The 25,272-nt window shown below is 33.8% G+C and overlaps 1 protein-coding gene across 1 annotated transcript in view; it reads right to left on the bottom strand.

Annotated features, from left to right (window-relative positions):
• Positions 1–412: 412 nt before the first annotated feature.
• Positions 413–25,272, bottom strand: part of STARD4 (StAR related lipid transfer domain containing 4) — an 82,805-nt gene continuing 57,945 nt past the window's right edge. The window contains exons 2-7 of the mRNA XM_074282000.1: positions 18,729–19,037; positions 14,668–14,781; positions 10,447–10,496; positions 7,744–7,870; positions 6,788–6,902; positions 413–5,779 (exon numbers count right to left, since the gene is read on the bottom strand). Coding sequence (XP_074138101.1) covers positions 5,553–5,779; positions 6,788–6,902; positions 7,744–7,870; positions 10,447–10,496; positions 14,668–14,772 — 624 coding nt within the window. The 5' untranslated portion in view covers positions 14,773–14,781; positions 18,729–19,037 and the 3' untranslated portion in view covers positions 413–5,552. The remainder of the gene's footprint in view (positions 5,780–6,787; positions 6,903–7,743; positions 7,871–10,446; positions 10,497–14,667; positions 14,782–18,728; positions 19,038–25,272) is intronic.

Raw genomic sequence — 25,272 nt, 5'->3', positions numbered from 1 at the left:
TGAGTTTCCTTTTGATGGAATAATAAAGCTTCTATTTGCATTTGTAAGAATTACTACATACAAAAGAGTGAATGCATAGCTAATCACTTAACTGATTAAGTGTTAAGATGATGATCTTATCTTCTTCACTGAAGCCTAAATTCTTTTCTTCTCCAGAGAAGGCACTTCAGTTATAAATTTTGTACCTTTTAAATGTTCATTCAATCTATATTGACTTTTTTTCCCCAGCAACATGAAATATTGTTTAACTATTAACAGTGATAGATCTGATACAAAGGTATGAAAAGTTTAAGTAGTTCTTATATAGTAATTTAAAGTCCAAAATATACTTTTCTCCCCAAAATCCTGATATGGAGTTAAAAAGTCTTATTTTAAAATTATTTTTAAAAATGAGGACAAAACTTTCCCAACATCCTTTTTTAAATATTTTATTTCCCCCAATTACATGTAAAAACAATTTTTAACATTAATGTTTTTCCCCCCAATTTTGGGTTCCAAATTCTATTCTTTCCTCCCATTCCTATTCCCTCCCTGAGATACTAAGCAATTTAATACAAGTTAAATATACATTTCCATATAAGTCATTTTTCCAAAAATATTTAAACAAAAATAGTATTCTTCATCTATATTCAGGTGCTTATAAATTCTTTCTCTGGAGGCATATAGTGTTTTTTCATCATAAATCCTTTGGGATTGTCTTGAATCACTCCTGCTGAGAACAGCTAAGTTGTTTACAGCTTACATCATACAATATTGCTATCACTGTGTACAATGTTCTCCAGGTTCAGTTCACTTCATGTTATGTCAGTTCATATTAAGTCTTCCCAGGTTTTTCTGAAATAATCCTGCTTGTCATTTCTTCAGCACAATAAAATTCATTACAATCATATACCACAACTTCTTCAGCCATTCCCCAATTGATGGGCATACCCTCAATTTCCCATTTTTAGTCACTACAAAAAGTATGCACTACTATAATTTTTACATATATTTTATGCTCCCTCCTACCTCCCTGGAATACAGACCTAGTAATGGTATTGCTAGATCAACGGGTAGCCTGATTTTATAGCTCTTTGATTCATTCCAAATTGCTCTCCAGAATGGTTGCATTGTTTACAACTCCACCACCAATGTCTGTTTTCCCACATTACCTCAAATATTTAACATTTCCCTTTTCTGTCATGTTAGCCAATATAATGGGTGTGAGATATACATCAGGGTTATTTTAATTTGCATTTTCTTAATCGATAGTGATTTAAACCAATTTTTCATTTGACTATAGCTTTGATTTCTCTGAAACTGTTATTCATATCCTTTGCCATTGACTAGTTGTGAGACCACAAATAAATCATTCTCTCTTTAGATTTGTTTTCTTATCAATTGGGGAATGACTTGTATTCTTAGAAATTTGACTCAGTTCTGTATATATATGAGAAATAAGACCTTTATCAGAGATACCTGGTGTAAAAAATTTCCTCTAATTTTCTGCTTTCTTTTAACTTTGGATGCATTGATTTTGTTTGTGCAAAATCTTGCTAATTTATATATTTATAATTTTGATTATCCATTTTATGTTTTATAATGCTCTCTAAAACTTGTTTGGTTCTAAATTCTTCTCCTATACATACAGCTGACAAGTGTTTCTTACTCTCCTAATTTGCTCATGTTATTACCCTTTATGTCTAAATTTGACCTTATTTTAGTATACAGTGTGAATGTTGGTCTATACCTACTTTCTGCCATGTTTTTCTGTTTTTCCTAACAGTTTTTGTCAAATAATGAGTTTTTATTCCAAAAGGATAGGTCTTTGGTTTATCAGATACCAGATTACCATTTATCACTGTGCAGTGTGTTCCTAATCTATTCCAGTGATCTGCCACTCTTATTTCTTAGCCAGTAACATATTGTTTTGATGATTACCATTTTATAATATAGTTTGGGATCTGGTAAAGCTAGGGCACATTACTACATAATAATTATTCATATAATAATTTTGGTAGATTGATACAGTTCTAAGTAAATTTAGGGTAGATTTAGCATTTTGATTATATTGGTTCAGCCTACTTATGAGCAATGTATTATTTTTCTAACTGTTTAGATCTGAGTTTGTGTGAAGTGTTTTATAAATGTGTTCATATAATTCCTAAGTTTGTCTTGGCAAGTAGACTCCCAAGTATTTCATCTTTTCTAGTTATTTTAAATGGGATTTCTCTTTCTATATTTTGTTGCTGGATTTAGTTGGTAATGCTGCCATTTGGTAAGAATTTATGTGGGTTTTATTTTATATTCTAGCAAAACAACTTTGCCTAAGTTAATTACTTCAACTAGTTAAAACTAGTTGATTAAAACTAGAAGATTGATTCTCTAATCTTTTCTACGTTTAACATCATACTACTCTACTTACAGGGATGGACAGTTTTACTTCTAATTCATTCAATTTCCTTGTTTTCTCTTATTGATATAGTTGGTTCTAATACAGTGAATAACAGTGGTGATAATATACATCCTTGTTTCACTTCTAATATTAGTGGGAAGGCTTCCAAGTTTTTCTCATTATAAATAATGCTTACTGATAGTTTTAGATATTCCTTCTCATTTAAAGGAAAGCTCCATTTATTCCTATGCTTCCTATTATTAATAGTAATGGGCTATTTTTTTTCCCTGTATCTATTAAAACACATTATTTCTGTTGATTTTCTTATTGATATGGTCAATTATGCTGATGATTTTCCAAAATTCTTAATGTTCAATTTCTATTTTGGAAAAGTATAATACCATTGTTACACTACATATTGAAAATATTATTAACCCCAGTACTGCATCAATTTTCAAGGGTCAAACAACTGAAAATATCAAAATAATGTAATGTATATTAAATAACCATGCCTTGTACAAAAGATTTTTAAAAATATCAACAGCACTGAATCCATAATTTCCTTAGGATGTATTTCTAAGATTAAACTGCCACAAATAGCAGGAAACTACTTATCTCAAAACAGAGGTGTACATATATTTATGTGAACATATCTGTGTGCATATATACACACATGTATATGTATACAATATGCATTATATGTATTTATATGCATATGTTAAAATACATGTTTACATGTGTGTGAATTTTTATTTAATCACCAGTATCAAAGTCTAATCATTCTTCAAAGGAAGATAATTTCTTATAAACATTCCCTTTCCCTCCTCCCTCCCTTGAAGCCGGGGTTAAGTGACTTGTCCAGGGTCACACAGCTAGGAAGTGTTAAGTGTCTGAGACCAAATTTGAACTCGGGTCCTCCTGAATTCAGGGCTGGTGGTCTATCCACTGTGCCACCTAGCTGCCCCCAAAAATTCCCTTTTTATTGATAGTAGTTAATAATCCTCTTCCTAGAGTTCCAAAGTCCCATTTAACTAATAGCACAATATAAGCCTAGCATACTTCTATAGAAAAAAAAAAATTTTCAAAATATTTGCTACTTCATTTTCTAGCATTAAGAATTGGAATATTCACTAATCAATTAAATACTAAATTAGAAATAATCTTACATTTAAATCATATAATTTTACATAAAATTTTAAGTAAACTTTTGAAAAAGTGAATATGTCACCAAGATCTGACAATTCAATACATTATCATCACAAAATTCCTAAATTTAAGTAAAGTATTCACTTTCTCTAAGCAACATATCTTTGGCTTGTTTTCTTCAGTATTACAATCCATGGTCCATACTAGTGTTTATACCATCTTTGGTTTATCTTGACAGTTATATTTAAGATGAACTAATGTGCAATTCTAAAGCCAAATTTAAAGTAATGCAAATATTGTTTTTAAATCCACCGATGATTTACTATCTCTATGAAGATTTTTATATAACCTAGCATAAAGCAGTAACTAGATATCTGGAAAGATAATCGCTTATCATTCTGGATTTCAGAAATATGAAGGCATTATAGGCACTGGTATATCTGGAAATTTGTAGATCAATCTAATTCAGGCAATAGTTGATTTTCATGTTATGTTTAATTAATGAAAATTTCCTATCCTTAAAGGGAAGTCATCAATTCTTGAATCAGAGTGTGAATGGAGGAGAAACAAGGAGGAGAATAAGCAGAAGAATCTGACAATGCTAATAAACATTTTTTCTTTGCTTTTAGACTGCAATTACCAACAACTATTCTGCAGATACTCTTAATCAAATAGCAGCCATGACTTTTTCTTTTCTGACAAGTAGGAAAATAAAATGCAGATTAGGAGTCCAGGTCAATTATTTGATATTTTCATGGCTTTAATCATTGGGCTATATATAAAACCCAAAATATTTTCAAGAACATTTATATCCTTTCAGTTCACCACCATAAATAGGAGGAGATAGGGTACATTTTATAATGTCTGTTATGTTACATATATGCATATTCACAAACATCATGTGTTTGCCTTAGGATTCATCTATATTTTCTGTGTTTCACATCTAAACCAGCTTCTGATAGTTTTTTCCTAAGCCCAGACATAAGTACAATAGTATCATCTAGAATAAGCTTGAATTGAACACATCTGTACTACTGGGACACTTCCCTACTTGGGTCATTTAAGTCATCATGACTTTTCAAGGCTGTGATGATAATCATCACCGTACATTTGTTCTAGCTATGGCTTAAATTATGCTATATTGGCATTATTACTATTCACAATTAGAATGCTCCATAAGAAGCTATACTAAAATAAAAGAGTGCATGTCTTTGATCTTTCTTTGTAGGCAATTATCAAGTAACAATTTTGTCACCTATTATCAATGTTCTGCACTGGCATGGGCTATTACTGTAAAATCTACTGCTACTCTCACACAACATTTGAAGCAGATGTTTTTTTGTTAGTTTGTCATAGCCCAATTCCACCTACAGACATCTTCAAGTATTTCTAAAGAAGTTTCAAGTAAATATATCTTACTTAACAAAAGAATGATGAAACTGCCTATTTACATGAAAATATATTTTAATTCTATCTAACAAATGAAATTATTTGTATCAACTGTAGTTTGTGGAAAACCTTTATATTTATTTCAGTACTTAACTGGCACATTAACTAACAAAGGAGACCTTTTGAAAATGAATTTTAAAAATTGTTTCCTCTAATTCTTCTAAATCTAAATCAATTTCAAAGCAACTAAAATTTTAAAACATGAATTTAACAATGAGATCAGAAATATACATAATACTACAACAAATCATTTTGTACACACAGAGTGTACATGTATATATTTTTTAAAAACTACTTAAAATTTTTAGAAAGAGCCTAACAACATGAAGTTTGTGCTTCTGATAATTCCTAAGAAGCCAAAAAATAACATTCACAATGATATGCGAATTAGCTCTTAAGAAGATGAACTCCAGTTTTCTATGTACTACAACCACATTGAACTGCCTTCTACAGGTATTAGGAATAAAAGAAAGTATAATGTTCCAGAACAACAAAGTGTTTACCTAGCCTAAGATTTTTACAATATAATACAGGAAAAAGGAATGGATGATGATGAGTTCAAGGTATTTTGGTTCACATCCAATTAGGCCTTCAAGGCTTTTCTAAGATCACCAAAAAAATTTACCAAGGTGCTAGCCATGGCTGTATCTACTGCAGATTGAGGAAGCATCCCTCGAAGATCTGTTTGAATATAGCCTGTCAAAAGACTTTGATCAAGACTGTCTTTAAGTGGGACACAAAACCAACCACAAGGATGATTATATGCACGGACAAACTGTGGTGTCACTTCTTCATAATGGACACTTATACCTACAAAACAATTTAAAAATCACATTAAGAATCATAATTTGCATCTATTCACTATATTCATCAAAGGAGAAGAGAATTTCTTACCAAAGTTTTATTCCTAATTTTTTGCATTGGGAAAATTAGTTACCAATTGTTTTTAGTATCAGTCAGTGCAACATTTATTATGCACCTAGCACTGAGTTACAAAAGGAGGCAAAAGATAGTCTCTGTTCTCAGAAAACTTACAATTTAATGGTGGGAATAATATGCAAATATTTGTATGTGTAAGTCTAGCAATCTTACTCCTAGAATTAATAGGAAAATGGTAACAAGGAAGGCATTAGAATTAAGACAGGTTAGAAAGGCTTTAATAAAAGTTGAGATTTCAGGTAGAACTTAATGGAATTCAAGAAGGTCAATAGTCAGAGTATAAGTGGAAAAATGCAAAAGAAATTGCCTATTAACTTCTGAGGAGCTATGACCCTTGAGCCAGTCCTTGAATGCCTTGGAAGCATATGCATATAAATCATTTCTAATTACTTCTAAAAACCAAAACCTATATTGGCTAAAATATTTAAAATGATGCTTAATACCAACTTTTAAAGCTATTTTTATTTCTAAAAGAAATACTCTAGGAAGCAAAGAATTTCACTCAAAATACTTTTTCTCAAGATTAAAAGGAAAAGTACTGCTTGGAACCACAAAAAAAAAAAAAAAAACAACCTACTAAACTACTACACAAACTATCACAAATAATAAAAAAAAAACAACCTACTAAACTACTACACAAACTATCACAAATTTTCCTTTTATGACCCAGTATTTTTCTAAGACAGAAGCAAAGGGAACCTTTCTTTAAGAGCATTATGGCTATGAGTGAAGGTCAACAGCCATTCATGTTATCTTATTTGCTAGTTTAATATGAATTATATCACTAAAATAAAAATATGTGGAAGATAGAATCATCTAACAAGGAACTAAATTTTAATCCAAAACAACATGAAAGCAATATAGATCTAAGATTATTACCACATGATATGAGCCCATCTTCATATTGTGTTGTATAGGAGAAATCCACGAACTCTCTTGGTGCAATGAGGTTTAACAGTTGCCCAGCAGTTGTGTAACGCACCACACAACAATTCTATGAAACAAAGGAAAGAAAGGAAATAAAATGACTGGCTATCACAGGTTAAGGCTCACAAATCAATCTTTTAGAAAACATTATACAGAGAACAATTCCCAAGCATAACTAAAAAATTATTCTCAGTTGATCCAAACTTTTCTATTTTGTTGTTGTTCTCTCATTATAGTAGCCAAAATTTTCCTAGCTACATGGATTTCACAGAAATGAGCTACAAATGTCAGCTGATGCTAGAGGATAAAATCACCTGCTCAAATACTCTGCATTAGAATAGCAAGTATAATAAGGAGTTATACCTTTGCGAACTTTAACATCCAATTCTCTACTGGTTAAGGTGTTTTTTATCTTTAATTTCAAAAACTATCAAATGAAAAATCTGCATACATACATGGACCCTTGTAGATGAAGGCTACATTTTTAGAATATTGATGTTACAAATGAAGGAAAATCTTAGATCTAGAGCTTGAAGGAATCTTGAAAATCATTGTCTTCTTCCCCACTTCTTTCTTTCTTTTCTTTTTTGATGAATTAAACTTAGGCCCAGAGAAAAGAGGTGACTTTCCCAAGATCACAGGTGTAGAATTCAGGTCCTATGACTTCAAAGTTCCACTCTTTTCCCATACAACACTATTTACAATAGAAAAGGTAATAAGAGTTTTGGTACACAAACAAACTCAAAATTCTGACTGGATTCATTTTAGTCAGAAATTTACTTCAGTGACTTTGATTTCTTCAAGAGAATGCCCAGGATTTTACCATGAGATTTTATCAATGTCACCGATGATTCTTGGAGCACCATACATGCAAACACATTCAATGCTTTCTTACAAAAATGATTTACCTCTTCAAACTGCTCAATAATATCCAGGGAAGTAATTAAGCTATCCCAATTTAGGCGACGAGGCCCTGGACGTATATAATCTATAATGTTATTGGTAGCATCCTCCACAACACCTTGAGTCTTGTAGCTAGAAAAATAGATGTTAAATGCTTAATTAGAGAAACATTTCTGTTTTCTTTTATAAAACAGAATTGAATCATTGAAAAAAAAAAAGGAATTGAAGGAGAGGTTTAAGAACAGGATCTAGCTCATGAAAATGTCACTTCACAACCTTATTTTATTCTACACATACCCTTTATTTCTTCATCTTACCAGCATGTAATTGATTTGTTGAACTATATTACTTCACCATAAATACCTCTTTACATCATACCACCATAAAATCTCTTTACATCAAAAAGTACATAAAGGTTTACATACTACTACTATTCTGGAGTTATGCTACATATGTATTTTCATTGAACATTCATCCCCATTACATTCTACTGGTACTAAACATACTCTGTCTCTTTGAATTTTAAACAAATTCTGAGCCAACAATTATCACTACTATCTTCTGTTTTGGGATCTGGAGACAGTTGAAAAAGGAGATAAAATAAGAGCCCTTATTAAGTATTTTAAATCAATTATTTGGTTATAGTTTACTATGTATAAATATGTATGTATTATGTACTATGTATGTTAGTGTGGAGAGGGAAGCAAAGTTTCCAAGGAAATATAAAACACAATGTTTTCCCTAAGAAAGTTAAATCAAATCTGGGAAACAAGAAAGGTCATAAAGGATGCCAACAAAAGTTAAGTAACAGTAAGGACAAAAACACAAGAGATTTAAGGCAATATATAATTAATCTTCAAGGGAAGGAGCAATATTAACAAGGTGTGCTTTTAACGAATACTTAATGAGGCAGTACGGTATAGGAATATATTCTGTACAGGGAGTCAAAAGACCTGGTTTCAGTTTAATTTAGTTCAACAAATACATATATATATATATATATATATATATATATATATATATATATATATATATATATATATATATATATATATATATATATATGTATATGTATGTATACCTATTTGTATATAAATATACTTATATACACATATGTGTGTATATTTCTGAGACAGAATGCTGTAAATATGACAAAAAAAGCAATTTTTGCCCTTAAGGAGCTTATATTACAATTCAACATAAGATATATAAATATAAAATCATCTGAGGACAAAAGCATTAATGACTGAGGGGATTAATCAGGAAAGGTTTAAAAGATTAGGTGGTATCTGAACTAATCCAAAAAAGAAGGCACATATTCTTCTAAAAGGTAGGGAGAAAAAAGAGTGTTCTTCAGATAATGGGGACCCTTTGTAAAAATACACTGAATTAGTCAGAGAGAGAAACTTAGGTTCAAGGAATACCTAGTTGGATAGAATGAAGTATGTGAAGAAAAATTAGATAAGACAATTCTGAAAAAACTGGCAGAAGAAAATGTGAGGAGAAACTTGAATTACTGGCAAAGTGGAACAACAGGGTTTTTTAAGCAGAGGTCTTTATATATGTTCCTTATTCCTTCTGGGACTAATTAAGTCAGATGAGATTTAATTGAATATTTCAAAGGTTATTTTAAGTAAATTTACCAAAAAATTTATCTTAGAACCACATAATTTCAATGTTGAAAGAAACCTCAAAGACCATCTAATCATATATCATCCAATCCTCTACAATATATTAGGCAATTTGTCATTCATCCTTTCCTTGAGTACCTTCACTGAGGGTGAATTCATTATCTCCTCAAGACCATGCATGCATTTCACTTTTAGATAACTAATTGCTACCAAGTTTTTCCTTAAAGGAACCCTATATTTGGAGAGTGGTGGAAGGTATGATTGAAAGAGTGGAGAAGATTGCCAATGGGGGAAAAATGTAAAAGAAAAAGAACTTAGGATAGAACCTTAGCAGATATCTTAGAACAGTAGAATGTTAGTGGGTATGTATGTTTGAAAGAAAAAAAATGAGAAGGCAGCAAAGACATAAGGAAAAGGCAGTAAGTAATCATCATACAGCATCAACAAAGTTTGTGAATTAAGGGTATTCAAAAAAATTGCAATATCGCCAGTATCTAAAATTGCAAAGATAATGACAAAGGTTCCTCTACAGAGGCAATTTTCATTTTTTGAAATCGATCCTTTATGGATCAGCACTAGTGAAATATAAAGTAAACATGAATCTTCATAGGGAAAAGGAGCAGGGAAAGCTATAAAAAAGTAAGTCAAGAAGTTCTGCTACCTCTAATTAATTGATTTAGAAGTTTTCTCAGAGGATGAATATTAACTCTCTCATATCATCATATCACAAAAGCATTTTGCTTTCATTTCAACAAGTCATACAATTCTAGCTTTTCCTAACCTTGTTATAGACACTGTCCATCTCATCTATCTGGTGATTCTGGTCAGTATTGGACATTATATTCAAGAGTGAAATCATTTATTCTAAGTTGTCTGGGACAGCAGGAAGTACCTTAAATAAGCAAATTCTCAAATATCAGCCTTACTCAGTAGTACGAACTATTTTAATTTTAAAAAATAATCTTAAATCAAAGGGTTTTTTTTTTTAACACTTCTTTTCCAATATGAAGTCAGTAATCAACTATGTATGTGAAGCTTTAAAGAAGATTAAGAACTACCTATAGAAGATAAACTTACAGATATCCACTGAATTCCTCTGATGGCTTCCTCCAAACTGTTACATCTTTCTGAAAAAATCAAAACAGGACATTATAATATCATAAACATTACCTGAGCTACTGAAATCAGTAACTATTTTCTATTTCCTCATAGGCCTATTGACCTTAAAAATTAAGGAAACTATCAGTGAGAAAATCTACACTGTGCTTTTTTTTTCTCAATAGTATTTTATTTTTTCAAATATATGTAAAGATATTTTTCAACATGCACCTTTGCAAAACCATGAATTCCAAATTTTTCTCATTTCCTCCTTTACCTCCCCTCTCCCCAAGACAGCAAGCAATCTAATAATACATGTACAATTATTTTAAACATAACTTCATATTAATAATGTTATGAGAGTAAAATCCCAACAAAAGGGGGGAAAAACATAAAAAAGAGAGAGCAAACAAACAAAATGGTGAAAACAGAATCCTTTGATCTGCATTTATTCTCTATAGTTCTCACTTTGGATGTAGATGGTATTTTCCATCCCAAGTCTATTGGAGTTGTCTTAGATGATTGCATTGCTAAGAAAAGTCTCATAGCTGATCATTACATAATCTTGCTTTACTATGTATAATTTTCCTCACTTCACTGAGCATCAGTTCATATAAGTCTTTCAAGGCTTTTATGAAATCAGCCTGCTCATCATTTCTTATAGAACAATAATATTCCATTACATAGTACTTAACTTATCCCCAATTCATGGCTAACCACTTAGTTTTCAATTTCTTGCTGCTACAAACATTTTTGGTCATGTAGCTCCTTTTCCCTCTTTTATGTCTCTTTGGGATACAGAGCCAGTAGAGACACTGCTGGATCAAAGGGTATGTACAGTTTTATAGTCCTCTGGGTATAGTTCTAAATTGCTACCAGAATGGTTGAATCAGTTCACAACTCCACCAACAACACATTACCCATTGTGCTTTTTCAAGTAAACTGGATTTGGAATCATTCTGTCCCAGAATAAAGTTCTTTAAATATAAAGTTATATCTATATCTACCTACCATTATGAGGTACCCAGCAATGTGAATTATTATGGCACTATAATTCTCCTTAATGTTATGATTTATATTACTTAGTGCAAAAATTACTCATTTTACATTAATGATATGTTCCCCTGATGCCTAATTTTCATTACACGTTTTAATTGAATTACATATACCTTCTTAAACTATTATTTTAAACTATATGTCAAATAATTTTACTGATATTATTTTATTTTAATACTGCCTTGATTTTCCTATCTTCCTCTTCCTCATTTCAGAGAACTATCCTTTATAACAAAATTTTTTTTCCCCCAAAGAGGAAGAATAGAAAAAATGATCAGTAAAATCAATCAATATGTTAAAGAAACCTGAAAATATATGCAATTTCCCACACCTTTGGATCTCTTATCTCCAAAGTACTTGGAAGAAGTATCTTCTATCTCTTTACTGGGGTCACATTCGGTCTTTGTAATCTTACAATATTCACTTTCAGTTTTTTGTAGTGGTTTGTTCTTTCCATTCAAATTATTGTAGTCACTGTGTATATTGTTTTCTTGGGTTTATCTATTCCATTGATCCACCACTAATTAGTACCAGATTATTTTGATGATTACCACTGTATTGTATAATTTGAAATGTAGTAGTATTTGACAATCTTCCATTACATTTTTTTCACTGATTCTCTTAATATTCTTTAAAGACATATTCTTCCAAATTAATTTTATTACATATTTTTCTACATCTATAAAAGTAATTCTTTGATAGGTTGACAAGCTATGGCTCTAAAAAATAAATTAATTTGAATAGAACTGTCATTTTTATTATATTGGCTCAACCTACCCATGAGCAATTATTATTTGTCCCATTGTTTAAATCTGTATTTGTGTTAAAAGTTTTGTAATTGTATTCTTATGCATGTGTTTTGCCTAGTTGACTCCTAAGTATTTTATACTGTCGGCTATTTAATGGAATTTCTTTCTGTCTTTACCTGTTATGTCTTGGTAATATTTAGAAATTCAAATAATTTATATGGGTTTGTGTTCTATCTTCAATTTGGCTAAAGTTAATTGTTTCAATTGATTATCTACAATTTCCTAAGTTTAACATTATATTATCTGAAGAGAGTAGTTTTGTTTCCTTATTGTCTATTTTTACTCCAATTATTTTTTTCTTGTCTTATTTATAGCTAGCATTTCTGGTAAAAGGATTGTTACCATAATGATATTGATAATAAACACTCTTGCTTCACCTTTGATCTTTTTTTTTTTTTTTTTTTTTTTTTTGGCTGAGGCAATGGGGATTAAGTAACTTGCCCAGGGTCATATAGCTAGTGTCTGAGGCTGAATTTGAACTCAGGTCCTCCTGACTTCAGGGCTGGTACTCTAAACACTGTACCATCTAGCTGCCCCCTACCTTTGATCTTATTGGAAAGGTTTCCAGTTTATTTCCATTGCAGAAAAATGACTGTTCTTGTTTTTAAATAGACACTATTTATCATTTTTAAAAGCTATTTTTATTTCAATGCTTCTGGTGTTTTTAATAGGAATGGGTGTTGTATTTTACTAAAAAGTTTTTTCTGCCATCTATGAATAGTCACATGATTTTTATTCCTTTTGTCATGGTCAATTATGTTCATAGTTTTTCTAATATGAACTAGTCCTGCATTTATGGTACAAATCAAACCTGATCATAGTGTATGAGCTTTATGATATATATCACTGTAAAATCCTTGGTATTATTTAATTTTTTTTTTTTTGCATCATTATTCTTTAAAAAAAAAGTCTAGTTTTTATTTTTGTTTGTTTGTTTTTCATTTTAGTATTAAAACTACATTTGTGCATTCAAAGGTAACTTTTTATGGTCAGATTTTTGTTGTTATTTGGTCATTTTTTTCCAGTCTTATTTTTTTACTGTTAACTTTATGTTATAGAGTTGGGCCTTAGGAAGTTGAGATTCAGGGATGGCTGTCCCAAGCTTCATGATTTTTCATCATGCTGCTTTCACTGGCGGAGAGAAAAGTGGAAGTCTATAAGTTTTTAATGCTTTCAAGTTGTAATCTAGAGAAAAGTGTGATAATTTCTCCCCTCAGTTGTACTTTGATCCTTATCCAAGCAGGGTCCCTATTTTCTTGCACTCCTCTCTGTGACCTAAAATTGGATAATGGAACATGGAGCTGGGCAAACAATGTCCTATATTCACCCAAAGGGTTCCTCTATAATCTCTGACCAGTTATCCAATTCCCTTACTGTCTATGGGAGGTGAGAGCTCTTAAAAACCACTCCTTGGCTATTACTGCCATGACAGTTATTTCCAAGCCCATAATGAATACTGCCACTCAACTGGGGTCACAGATCTTTCCTTCTAACTTCCTAGATTGTCTTGAACTGGAAAACTGTCTTACCCTGACATTTTCTTGGCTATATCATTCCAAAATTTGATTTGGTACATTACTTTAAAGTTGTGGGGGGAGAATGTTGGGAGAATTTAGGTGGAATGCTCCCCCTCTACTATACCATTTTTGCTCCACTTCTTATATAGTCCTCAAAATTCACCTTCTTAATCTCAAAATGGTAACCATTATGATATAGTTGCTATGTTAAGTATTTAATAAAACCAGTTAACAAATGATCAAATGCAGCATCTTGGACACAGTAATTGTTGAATATATATTTGCTGAATAAATGAGTATCAACCACAAAAACAAAATGTACTCAATTCTTTGTTACAGTTTATCTATTAATTCTTCCCTCTGACCTCATCCTACCACATATACAATCTATCCTGTGAATCAGAACCAAGAAATTAAATTAGTTTGATAGATTTTGTTGGAAAAACTATGTTTATTATTATGGCTAATTTTCTCTCTGAGAGTATATATAGGGAAGAAAGACCAAAAAAAATTTAACACAAATTAATCATGAGATAACTTATCCTTCAGTGTAGCAAAAGAATTCTAGAATATTAATACAGTGAGCATTATTTTTTGAAAATCTAAACCTGATGAGCAACAAGCTAATCTGTGTAAACTATTAATACATGAATGGTCACACTTTACAATATAGCAGATACCAAAAATCTTTGTGTAGTTTTAACCTTTAGTAGTTTAAAATTATGCTTTTGGTACACTAAGACTTCTGGGACATCATGAATTTTCATTGAAGAGGGAATTTAAAAATCCTTAGAGACAGGAAACATTGAAACACTTACTGTTTTCTTAGCAATTCTCCATTTATCATCTTTAATACTGTGGTATTGGCACAATGTGTTTTTCACTTTAGTTGCAAGGAAAGGAGCATCTGTTAAGGTCTCCATTTCTTTTTCCTATTTTAAAAATAAAGATTTAATATTAGTCATGGAATTTAGATATTTATCAACACTTCAAATAATTACTGAAACATTTTAGTGGGGGTCAAAAACAATTACAAAAAGAAAAATTAAATTAAAACCGTGATTTTTATTTCAAATCAGAATCTATGTTAAAGAAAAATTTGTAAAAAGCTCCTTAAAGAAAATGTACTTATAGTTCCAAAACACACACACACACATACACCCTCGATTTAAAAGTTTATGCCATGGGAAACATTTTTTCTTTTTCTTTTAATGCATTTAAATACATTAAATTTAAATAAAAAAAGAAAATAAAACCATTGTCACATGCAAATTATTTGTCCTCTCTTTTTTTGAAAGTGGATAACATCATCCTTGGATCCAAGTTTTTCCACATTTTCCTAAATCCACCAACTCATCATTGACTATGCAACAGCAATATTCCAGAAACAAAATATGGCTGACATATAATGTAGTCTCTCTTTTGATTGAGTCTTTTTAAACTTTGACTCAGATCAATCCCTACTTTTTTCAATTTGTTTTCTATCCCTCTTTTCTGCTTTATTTCTACCCCCCACTAGCTTGTGTTGCTATTACTTAACTTTCGCATCCCAAGATCTCTCCCTTCTTCTCTTCCCCCTATCCCTTCCTTATTCTCTTACCCCTATCTTTTCTGTCCTTTGTCCCATTCCCATTAATATACATACTCTTTTAGAGCCAGCCTCCATATATTCCCTCTCCCTCTTATTTCTTTTTAAGTTTTGGAGAGTTTTATACTCATTTAGATATCTGTCTATCCATCTAGCTTTCCAGTTCATGCTTTAACCCATTCCCAATGTAAGCACAAATCACAACCCTGTTTTCCTTCAATTTTCTTAGCGGTAAAATGAGCTGGAGAAGGAAATGGCAAACCAGTCCAGTATCTTTACCAAGAAAACCCCAAAGGGAGTCACAAACAGTTGGACGTGACTGAAAGGACTGAACAACAACAAATCCTAGTGCTCTGCAAAACGTGTAAAGAGATACTCAATTCTTAATAATTCTTGAATGAATTTTCTCATAAGAATTGAGCACAGAGAAGAGTAAATGTGCAACTTGAAAGTCTGAACTGTAGATATAAACTGGCAGGTATATTTCTTAATGTGTTTGTACACTGACACACATATATCTGAATGTATACATAATACATACGTACAATCACACACACATATATATAAATATACAGACATATATATTTGGAATATACAATATTCTCAGACTAAGACTTAACATTTACCTAAGTTTTCTTTTACAAAATAATGAAGAGTTGAATGCAATTAAAAGGAAATATGAGATGGGCTCTCATGTAAAGATTAATGTGAGGATCAAAAGGGATGATGTATGTGAAAGAAACTTTATAAAAGTCCTCTAACTATATCTGTTCCATTACCTTTTAAAAATCTCACACACTTTTACCAATATACATTATGTCTGTGTTTTGGACCAGATATCTACAGAAGGAATCCAGTTCATCTAGTCATCTCCCTCATTTAAGAGCTAAGTAAGTTAAGTATATTGCCCAAGATAAAACTTTTGTTTTTCCTACATTAATGCAGCTGTCTTTCTAGTACTTTCAATAATTTTCTTGTCATGTTCTCTGTAAATAGCACTTATCTAAATCAAATTCCTATTATTTTATTTAAAAAGCATAACAACAATAATAATAACAATAATTTCTGATTATTTTTCAGTCAGTAGTTAATTCTCAGGTGATAAGTTACAGCTAAGTTACTAAACAGCTTCCATTGTGAGAATTCCTATATCAGGAGTTTCCCATAGTGACCTCTCTGACTTCTCTAAAGAAGGAAAGAGGAAGAGAAGGGAAAGACAGACGATGGCAGAAAGAATGAGAAAAGAAAAACCATCTGGGAAGGGGAGACAGAAGGTAGGAAAAAGATAAGGGAGGGAGTTCTACTCATTAAGGATCTTTGTGAATCTTTTTTTTTTTTTTTTTTTTAAAGAAAAGACTTTCAATATAATATCTTTTATAAGTTTTAGCTTACTTTATCTGGCTGAAAATTTTACAACCTCAAAATAATTTCCTTAAATTTAAAAAAAAATTATCACATTCTACTCTAAAAACTTTTAAAAACTTCACAGATAGGTAATTTGACTATTTGTGCAATTTCTTTACAACTTATATAGCATACTCTTATCTCATTCAACTTCTAATGAGGTTGGGAGACAGATATTTCCCATTTCACATCTAAAGAAAATTCAATAACAGGAAGACTGGTCACACCTAGAGCCTTTGCTTATGCCAGTCTTATTTTCTACTAGGAAAATGCATCTTTAAAGGCATCCATATATTCAAGCACTCTTTTCTGAGATTATAAGTATAATGACATCAGGAAGGACTGATTTTTTTTTTTTTTTAAAGCAAGGGTAAAATACAGGTTCAAAACAAAAAATACATAAAGCATATAATGCTTTTACTTTTAAAATAAGAAGTTCTATATCGACCATAAGGGTAAGCATTTTAAAAAAATTTAATTATATTCGTTTCCTTTTCTGTAATCTTCTAGTCTCATTAGCACATTTTGGAAATCAAGTTCTTCTGAAAACATTTCCAATTACAATCGGTGAATTGGTAAGAGTTGTGTGACAATAGCAATATGGAAACTGCTCACATTTATAAAGATTTTAAGGTTTCCAAAAATGCTTTACATGCCTAATTTCATTTGATTCTCAAAATAACTGTGAGAATCAGTACCATGTATTAGTACGCCCAACTTGCCCAAGAGAAAATTGAGGCTCTCAGGTTTATTTCTTGATGCTATTCTCCAATAATGGTATCAAGTAAAAGCCAATGTTTACAGGAAGTCTTAAAACTTTTCTTATAATGAAAGAAACTCATTAATACATTCAGACTGGAATTTAATTTAAAAGTAATTCTTTCAAGACTTAGTTAATAGCAACCGAGGTATATAAAAACAGAGGCCACTGCAGTCAAAATTGAGGAAATAGAATCCAAATTGGAAGAGCGGTTTTCTAGAAGTTGGGAGATCCTCCAGACATTGCCAATTGCACAGAATATTACATTAATTTCATTAAGTCCTGGAACCACTTAGACGATGGGAAGAAAGGGCAAAGTATCTGTGGCATCTAACACGCGCCAGACACCGTGACAGCCCTCGGCAGATCTGATCTCATCTGAGATCTGTAATCACTCAGGAGTTCAGCCAAATTGTTCTCGGGAGAGAAACATTAAAGCAAGTGGCGGGAAATGCCGAGTGGTTATACATGATACTCGGCATGGATATTATAGGCAGATAAGCTGTATTTCTGAGCAAAGTGAAAGTAGAGCCTAGATAGTTTTTGCCTTTTAAGTTAACCATCAAAGTTAAAAGTAAGACTGATAAAACATGAACGGGGGAGAAAAAACTTAAGTTCACCCTTGTAAACTCATTCATGGTTTTTAGTGCAAGCCGCAATTCCTTTAAAACTTTGCCGGGACCCTGACCATAAGCTGTACCACAGGTTGGAACCGCAGGTGCAGGACTGACTGCGCAACAACTAGGTGACTGCGCGCTCTCCAAGTTTAATATACAAAGTCCAAGAGGATCCTTCCCAGGAATGCCAGGCACAGTGCTCCGTGACATCGCCAGGAAAGCCAGCCATAAAAGCCACGAGACACCGCTGGAGATTTACCCAGCTGCCCATCACAGGACCGCTAAGTGTATCGCACAGACCCGGTGCACCTGCGGAACGTGAGGAGAGCCACCGATCCCACTGCTCCCTCCAACTCCCCAGGATTTCAATGACACACCTCCCTCAGCCCCCGAGTGACTTCGGCAAGGGTTCCGTCTGTTCCAGAGGAACTGCTACCCACTACTGCAAAGCCTCCCGCGCGGAAAAGCAGCCCGGGAAGCCCCAGCCGCAGCGGCTCTCCTTACGCTTACCCTGGGAGGAAAACGCCTCAGTCAGGACCCCTTCGGCGGGAGGACTTCCGGGAGACCCCAACTCTTGGCTCAGCAGACGCAGGTGATGGGCGCGCTGCGCAGCAGCCAATAAGCACCACACCAAGCAGCTGCACTTAAAGGTGGCGCTATCCTCCGCCCTTCCCTTCTTCGTGCAGGGGGTGGGCCTTGCTGATGGTGAGACTAGTAGGGGGCGGTGCTAGAAAATGCCACGTCCTTGCGCTCATTGGATGGTGTACAAGACTGAGGTGCGCTGATTGGTCCAGAAGAGATGGAATGATGCTGCGTCGCCTGAAATTGGTGGAGAAACTAACATAGGGTTCATTTAGAAAGAGTTTTCCTCATTGGCACCCGGGCTCTATCTCCACGTCCAACTGCGTTCAAAATAAGAGCCTTTCCCCTCCCCTTAGTCACAAAAGACCCTATGAAAGGGCATGGGTGTGCTGGGAAATGTTTAACAACCGGCTCTCCAGAAGAAAGGAGACAATTGTACTTACTTTAAAGTTTTATCTGCGGCATTAAAATGTTCCTCCTGTAAGTCTAAACAATCGCTAAATAAATGTGAAAATTAAACAATCTGTTCTCAAACTGGCTCTCAGACACAAAGTTGGGGGAAGGGAGACGGGATTGGTGTGGAAGAACATGTGCACAAGCACAATAGAAGTAGAAATACAGTTACGGTAAGAACCTTTTTAGACTACAGAGCTTATATGTTTTCTTGTGACTAAATGTCTATTTATTGACTTCGGGAGCTAACGAAAAATGTATTAATAGCTCTTATTTAGAGGTATCAAATTCCCATTTACAGTTCAAAACTCCCGAGTGCAATCGAATCACATCAAAAAGTGAGGGGCGAAAATTAACAATAAATAAATGTGCAATGCAATATAGATGATGTTAACTTGTGGTTTTCTAAATCAATATACACTCTCTGGGCTGTTTCTATTTGAATTTGACATCTCTGTCTTAGACTAGAGGAGATTCCGTCCTGACTACAGTCCAACAATTCAGCTTATTTTCTCAGAATTCTGAAAAACAGGATTCAATAGTTTCCTTGGTCTAGAATAAAATATCTCTACTTTATACCTACGAAAAACGTTTTTCTTTGTTTCTATGATTTGATGAATTTTTTACCTCAAATGCAGTCTCTGTTGAAAAACACCTCATTGATTTTTGCCTGGGATGCTGGGATGGTGTGGGTATTATTTGGAGTGGAGGAAGAAAAGGGGTGGGGCGGAGAAAGGAAGGGGAAAACATTCATTAATAATCTTCTATGAAATCATATGACAGGCATTAAGCTACAGTTTTCACAAATATTTCATTTGATGAAGGGGATACTGGAATTTGTCAGCTGGCAGAAAAACTATATAAAAATAGAAGTTTACTCATAAAATAAGAAACCTAAAATTTTAAAAAATATCACATCTTTTTAAATCTTTCAGAGATTTCTGCAAGTGACACACTAGATTTAGTGCTAGACTTGGCTTTAGAAAGACCTGAATTCAAATCATACTTCGGATATTTTGTAGCAAGTCACTTACTGTCTCTCAGACTCAGTTTCCTTATCTGTAATGGTGATAAGGTGTGATAAAGTTGCAAAGCCTGAGAAAGCTCATGGCTACCTGGCCTTGGGAATCCGCCAACAATGCAGGCCAATAGCAGTAATCTAATACTGATTCTGTTGGTCAGTAAGCTATAGAATTCAATGATGGGAGCTATCCAATCCCTACCACTACACAATTGTACTTCTAAACCATAATATTAACATATCAACCTAATCTATTTCTCTTTCCTATAAAGTTTTCTCCCTGATTCTGACTCTTTGCTAAAATTCCCTTAGAAATTAGCTGGCTGTCAAGCAGTATAATAAATCTTTGCCCTTTAAGTTGGAGACTGAGTAACTTCTTTAACCAAATTCTTTTTTTTTTCTTTTTTTAAATTAATTTTATAATTATAATTATTTTTGACAGTACATATGCATGAGTAATATGCATGAGTAATTTTTTTTTTTTTACAACATTATCCCTTGTATTCATTTTTCCAGATTTTCCCCTCCCTCCCTCTACTCCCTCCCCTAGATGACTCGGCAATCCCATACATTTTACATGTGTTACAGTATAACCTAGATACAATATATGTGTAAATCCAATTTTTTTGTTTCACGTTAAGAATTGGATTCCGAAGGTATAAGTAACCTGGGCAGAAAGACAGTAGTGCTAACAGTTTACATTCACTTCCCAGTGTTCCTTCTCTGGGTGTAGTTGTTTCTGTTCATCATTGATCAACTGGAAGTGAGTTGGATCTTCTTTATGTTGAAGATTTCCACTTCATTCAGAATACATCTTCCTACAGTATTGTTGTTGAAGTGTATAGTGATCTTCTGGTTCTGCTCATTTCACTCAGCATCAGTTGATGTAAGTCTCTCCAGGCTTTTCTGAATTCATCCTGCTGGTCATTTCTTACAAAGCAATAATATTCCATAACCTTCATATACCATAATTTACCCAACCATTCTCCAATTGATGGACATCCATTCATTTTCCAGTTTCTAGCCACTACAAAAAGAGCTGCCACAAACATTTTGGCACATACAGGTCCCTTTCCCCTCTTTAGTATCTCCTTGGGATATAATCCCAATAACAGCAATGCTGGATCAAAGGGTATGCACAGTTTGACAACTTTTTGGGCATAGTTCCAAATTGCTCTCCAGAATGGTTGGATTCTTTCACAACTCCACCAACAATACATCAGTGTCCCAGTTTTCCCACATCCCCTCCAACATTCATCATTATTTGTTCCTGTCATCTTAGCCAATCTGACAGGTGTGTAGTGGTATCTCAGAGTTGTCTTAATTTGCATTTCTCTGATCAGTAGTGATTTGGAACACTCTTTCATAGGAGTGGATATAATTTCAATTTCATCATCTGAAAATTGTCTGTTCATATCCTTTGAGCATTTATCAATTGGAGAATGGTTTGATTTCTTATAAATTAGAGTCAGTTCTCTATATATTTTGGAAATGAGGCCTTTATCAGAACCTTTAATTGTAAAAATATTTTCCCAATTTGTTACTTCCCTTCTAATCTTGTTTGCATTAGTTTTGTTTGTACAAAAGCTTTTTAATTTGATGTAATCAAAATTCTCTATTTTGTGATCAATAATGATATCTAGTTCTCCTTTGGTCATAAATTCCTTTCTCCTCCACAGGTCTGAGAGGTAGACTATTCTCTGTCCCTCTAGTCTATTTATGATCTCATTCTTTATGCCTAAATCATGGACCCATTTTGATGTTATCTTGGCATATGGTGTTAAGTGTGGGTCCTTTATCCAAATTCTGCGACATAGAGAATCTTGTGACACTGACAAGATCCTGCAGTTACTTGTATACAAAGAAAAATGCAGTTACTTATATACAAAGAAAAACCTCCATCCACCAGGAAAAACATATAGATATGATTAATACAAAATTATAATCAGATGAGATTGGGAGCAGAATAAAATCAATTAGTCAAACTTCAAAGGGGATATTGGGGGGAAATGAAGTTTTCAGAGAGAAGCCACAAGGGCTTGTCAATGTTACATTTGAGGCAGATTTTATACTGTAAGTAAACATCTTATAAGCTCAACTCATTTTCCCTATTTGTCAAGACTCCAGTGAGTCAAAGAGTGCAGGTATTCCCTCATAGAATGGCACAGTATTGGGAAGAATGGGGCATCTGTTTGATTCATTCCAGAGCCCAGAGTCTTTGTCCTTTTTTCATCTTTCTTATTCTATCCTGTTCTGGATGGGACAGGACATGGTATCTTGAGCTAATTCTAGAGATGAGGTCAATTTAGGGGCAGGTCTTGCAGATGTAAAAAAAGATAGACCTATAGGAATTGGCTTCAGATCAGCCTCCATGACATGCAAGTCACTATTTGCATACTACCCAAGTATGGGGATATTCATTTAATAATGGACTTTAATAATGGCCACTGCTGCCAGTAGTAAAAGGGAGTCAAGCAATCTATATACTTGTGCCCATTTTTAATGGGGGTACCAGAGTAAATCAAGAATCCTCTATATTTTCATAGTATTTTAAAGTCATATTTCATCCCAAAGGCACACCTGTTGCTATCCATGTAAATGTTCACTCATTTTCCTTTTGCTAATTCACAGGCTTCAATCAATGCTTCAGATTCAGCCTGCTGAGCTAAAAGGAGGTTCTTACCTCAATGATGTCACAGTCATTGTGATAGTAATAGCATATTGAGCAATTAGGTCATCTAAATCATTTTAGTGGCAGGAATAATCTGAATTTTCTATCTCAGGTTCTTAGAAAATTTTTTGGGGGGGTTAAAATAGAGTCAACAATTTTCACAAAATCATGATCCTGCATGTAGTCAGACCCCCCCCCCCATTCTCTGTATCAGGGAAAGAGGTGGATGGGTTAAGAGTTTTACACCTGGAGATAATCACATTTGATTTTCACAGAAGGGAGGTATCTAGGTGACTAGTAGAAAAATGTTGGGTGTGATGAGAGTTTAGAAGAATTTTAATGTATGAGGAACATTCAAGGTTAGAGGCTACAACAGCTAGAAGGAATGGTGGGAGATCCCAGTCACTGGGCCAAGGACCTTTCTATAGTACAATAGAGATCTGAAATTATCCTGATAATTCATCTGACATAAAACAATTATATTGCCTTTCTTTCTTGCCACTATGAAAAAGTGAAAGGGGAGAGAACAGTTAGGGTGGGCAATAGTCAGGAGACATAAGAGAATGGCTTTAAGATGGCTCAAAAACTTTGTCCCACGTGAGCATATCAGGAGAAGAACCTGTAAGGAGATCATAAAGTGGGTGAGCCAACAAGGAAAAAGAGAGAATTCATAATCTGCAATAGTCAATGAGTCCCAGAACACCACAAAACTGTTACTTATTTGAAGGATAGGGGAAGTTCAACAATGTGGTCAGTTTAGCAGGATGGAGGCAGGCACTGTTGGCTGACATCAAATGTCTTAAAAAATTAAACTGGGAACTGAATAACTGTAGCTTGTCTTTAAGTCCCTTGGTCTTTGTGGACCAAGGAGATAAAGAGAAAAATGGAGTCAGTCTTTGAAGACTTGAGATCTAGGGAGCACAAGAGTAAATCACATACCTCAGGAGAGTGAGCCCTGAGGGAAAGATCAGCAAGACATACTTTCAAAATCTATGAGAAATAGGAAGGGCTCTTGATGAAGCCTTAAAGTAAGAGATTCTACATATACTGTGCACCTTCCCATGTGAAAACAAAAAAGAGCTGGTTATTCAAGTCAAGGGGCACAATGAAAAAGGCAACACACAAATTGATGATGGTGAAAACAAGAGAATCATGGATGATAAGATTCAGGAGGATTATAGATTTTATGGACCACAGGTGTTCTAGAGATCTCACAGGTATTGACCTTTGGAGCTCCTGGATGAGGTTCTCCCATGGCAGGCTTTTCCCAGGAAAAATCAGAGTTACAAAGGCTAGTGCAAGAGACTAGGAGGCCAGAGAATAAGTAGTTATTAAAGAAAGGCCTGATCACTTCAATCATCTCTCTGGAAAGGAGATACTGTGAGACTCGAGCAAGAGGTTTAGAAGGATCCAGCTGAATTTGGATTAGGGATAAGCTAAAAATCTTCCAACATCAGGAGAACTGGCTACCCAGAGGGAGGGTGGAACCTCCTCAAGGTGTAGAAAGAAGCAAATGAAAATGGGAGCTGAAAGGGTATGGTGGCAAATAGGGAGCATATTGGAAAGAAATAGAAAGCATTTGGGGGAGAGAACTCCATTGTGGTCATATATGTCTAAAGAAAGTCACAGAGAGGTGGAGCCAAGATAGAGGAGAGTAAACAGGTTTTTATCTCATATCTCCCCAGTCTCTCTCAGATCAACATCAAATCAAGCCTCTGAAGAGGTTTTGGAATAACAGAACCCACAAATATTTGGAATGTAGCAAATTTCTAGCAGAAGATATTTTGGAAGAACTTCAGGAAACTTCTATCTCAATAGGGTATGAGGGAGGAGGCCCAGCATAGGCGCAGAGCAAGAACTCAGGGCAGAGTGGCCTCTATTCACCAGAGGGAATATACTGGGAGATCTTAGCCAAAATACATCAGCATTGGCTACTCTGTCCTGGTTCAGAAGCCAGTGGATCTGTAGACCTCCAACCCAACCCCAGGAAGGACCTTGCCATATCCAACCAGCACAGGAAGGAAGCCAGCAGCACTGGCCTCAAGACAGCAAGGAAGCCACTGTCACTTGTAGAGAAAGCTTGGAGCAATCTTCCCTTTTTCCCAAGAGCAGACTTCAACCTTTAAAAATAAGTAAAAAAAAGTAAAAAGAGTTCTAATCAGAGACAGGAAAGAACAAATCTCAAACCTCGTGGACACTAAAGGCAAAAAATCTCCAGATGAAGTCTCAAAAGGTGATATGAGTTGATCTCCATCTCACAAGACTCTATTGGAAGATTTCAAAAAGGATATTAAAAGAGAGAAGAAAAATGGGGAAAGGAAATGAGA

Source organism: Sminthopsis crassicaudata, chromosome 1 (assembly GCF_048593235.1).
Source record: "Sminthopsis crassicaudata isolate SCR6 chromosome 1, ASM4859323v1, whole genome shotgun sequence".
NCBI lineage: Eukaryota > Metazoa > Chordata > Mammalia > Dasyuromorphia > Dasyuridae > Sminthopsis > Sminthopsis crassicaudata.
The sequence above is the reverse complement of the archived record's forward strand: the minus strand, read 5'-3'. Positions and strand labels throughout refer to the sequence as shown.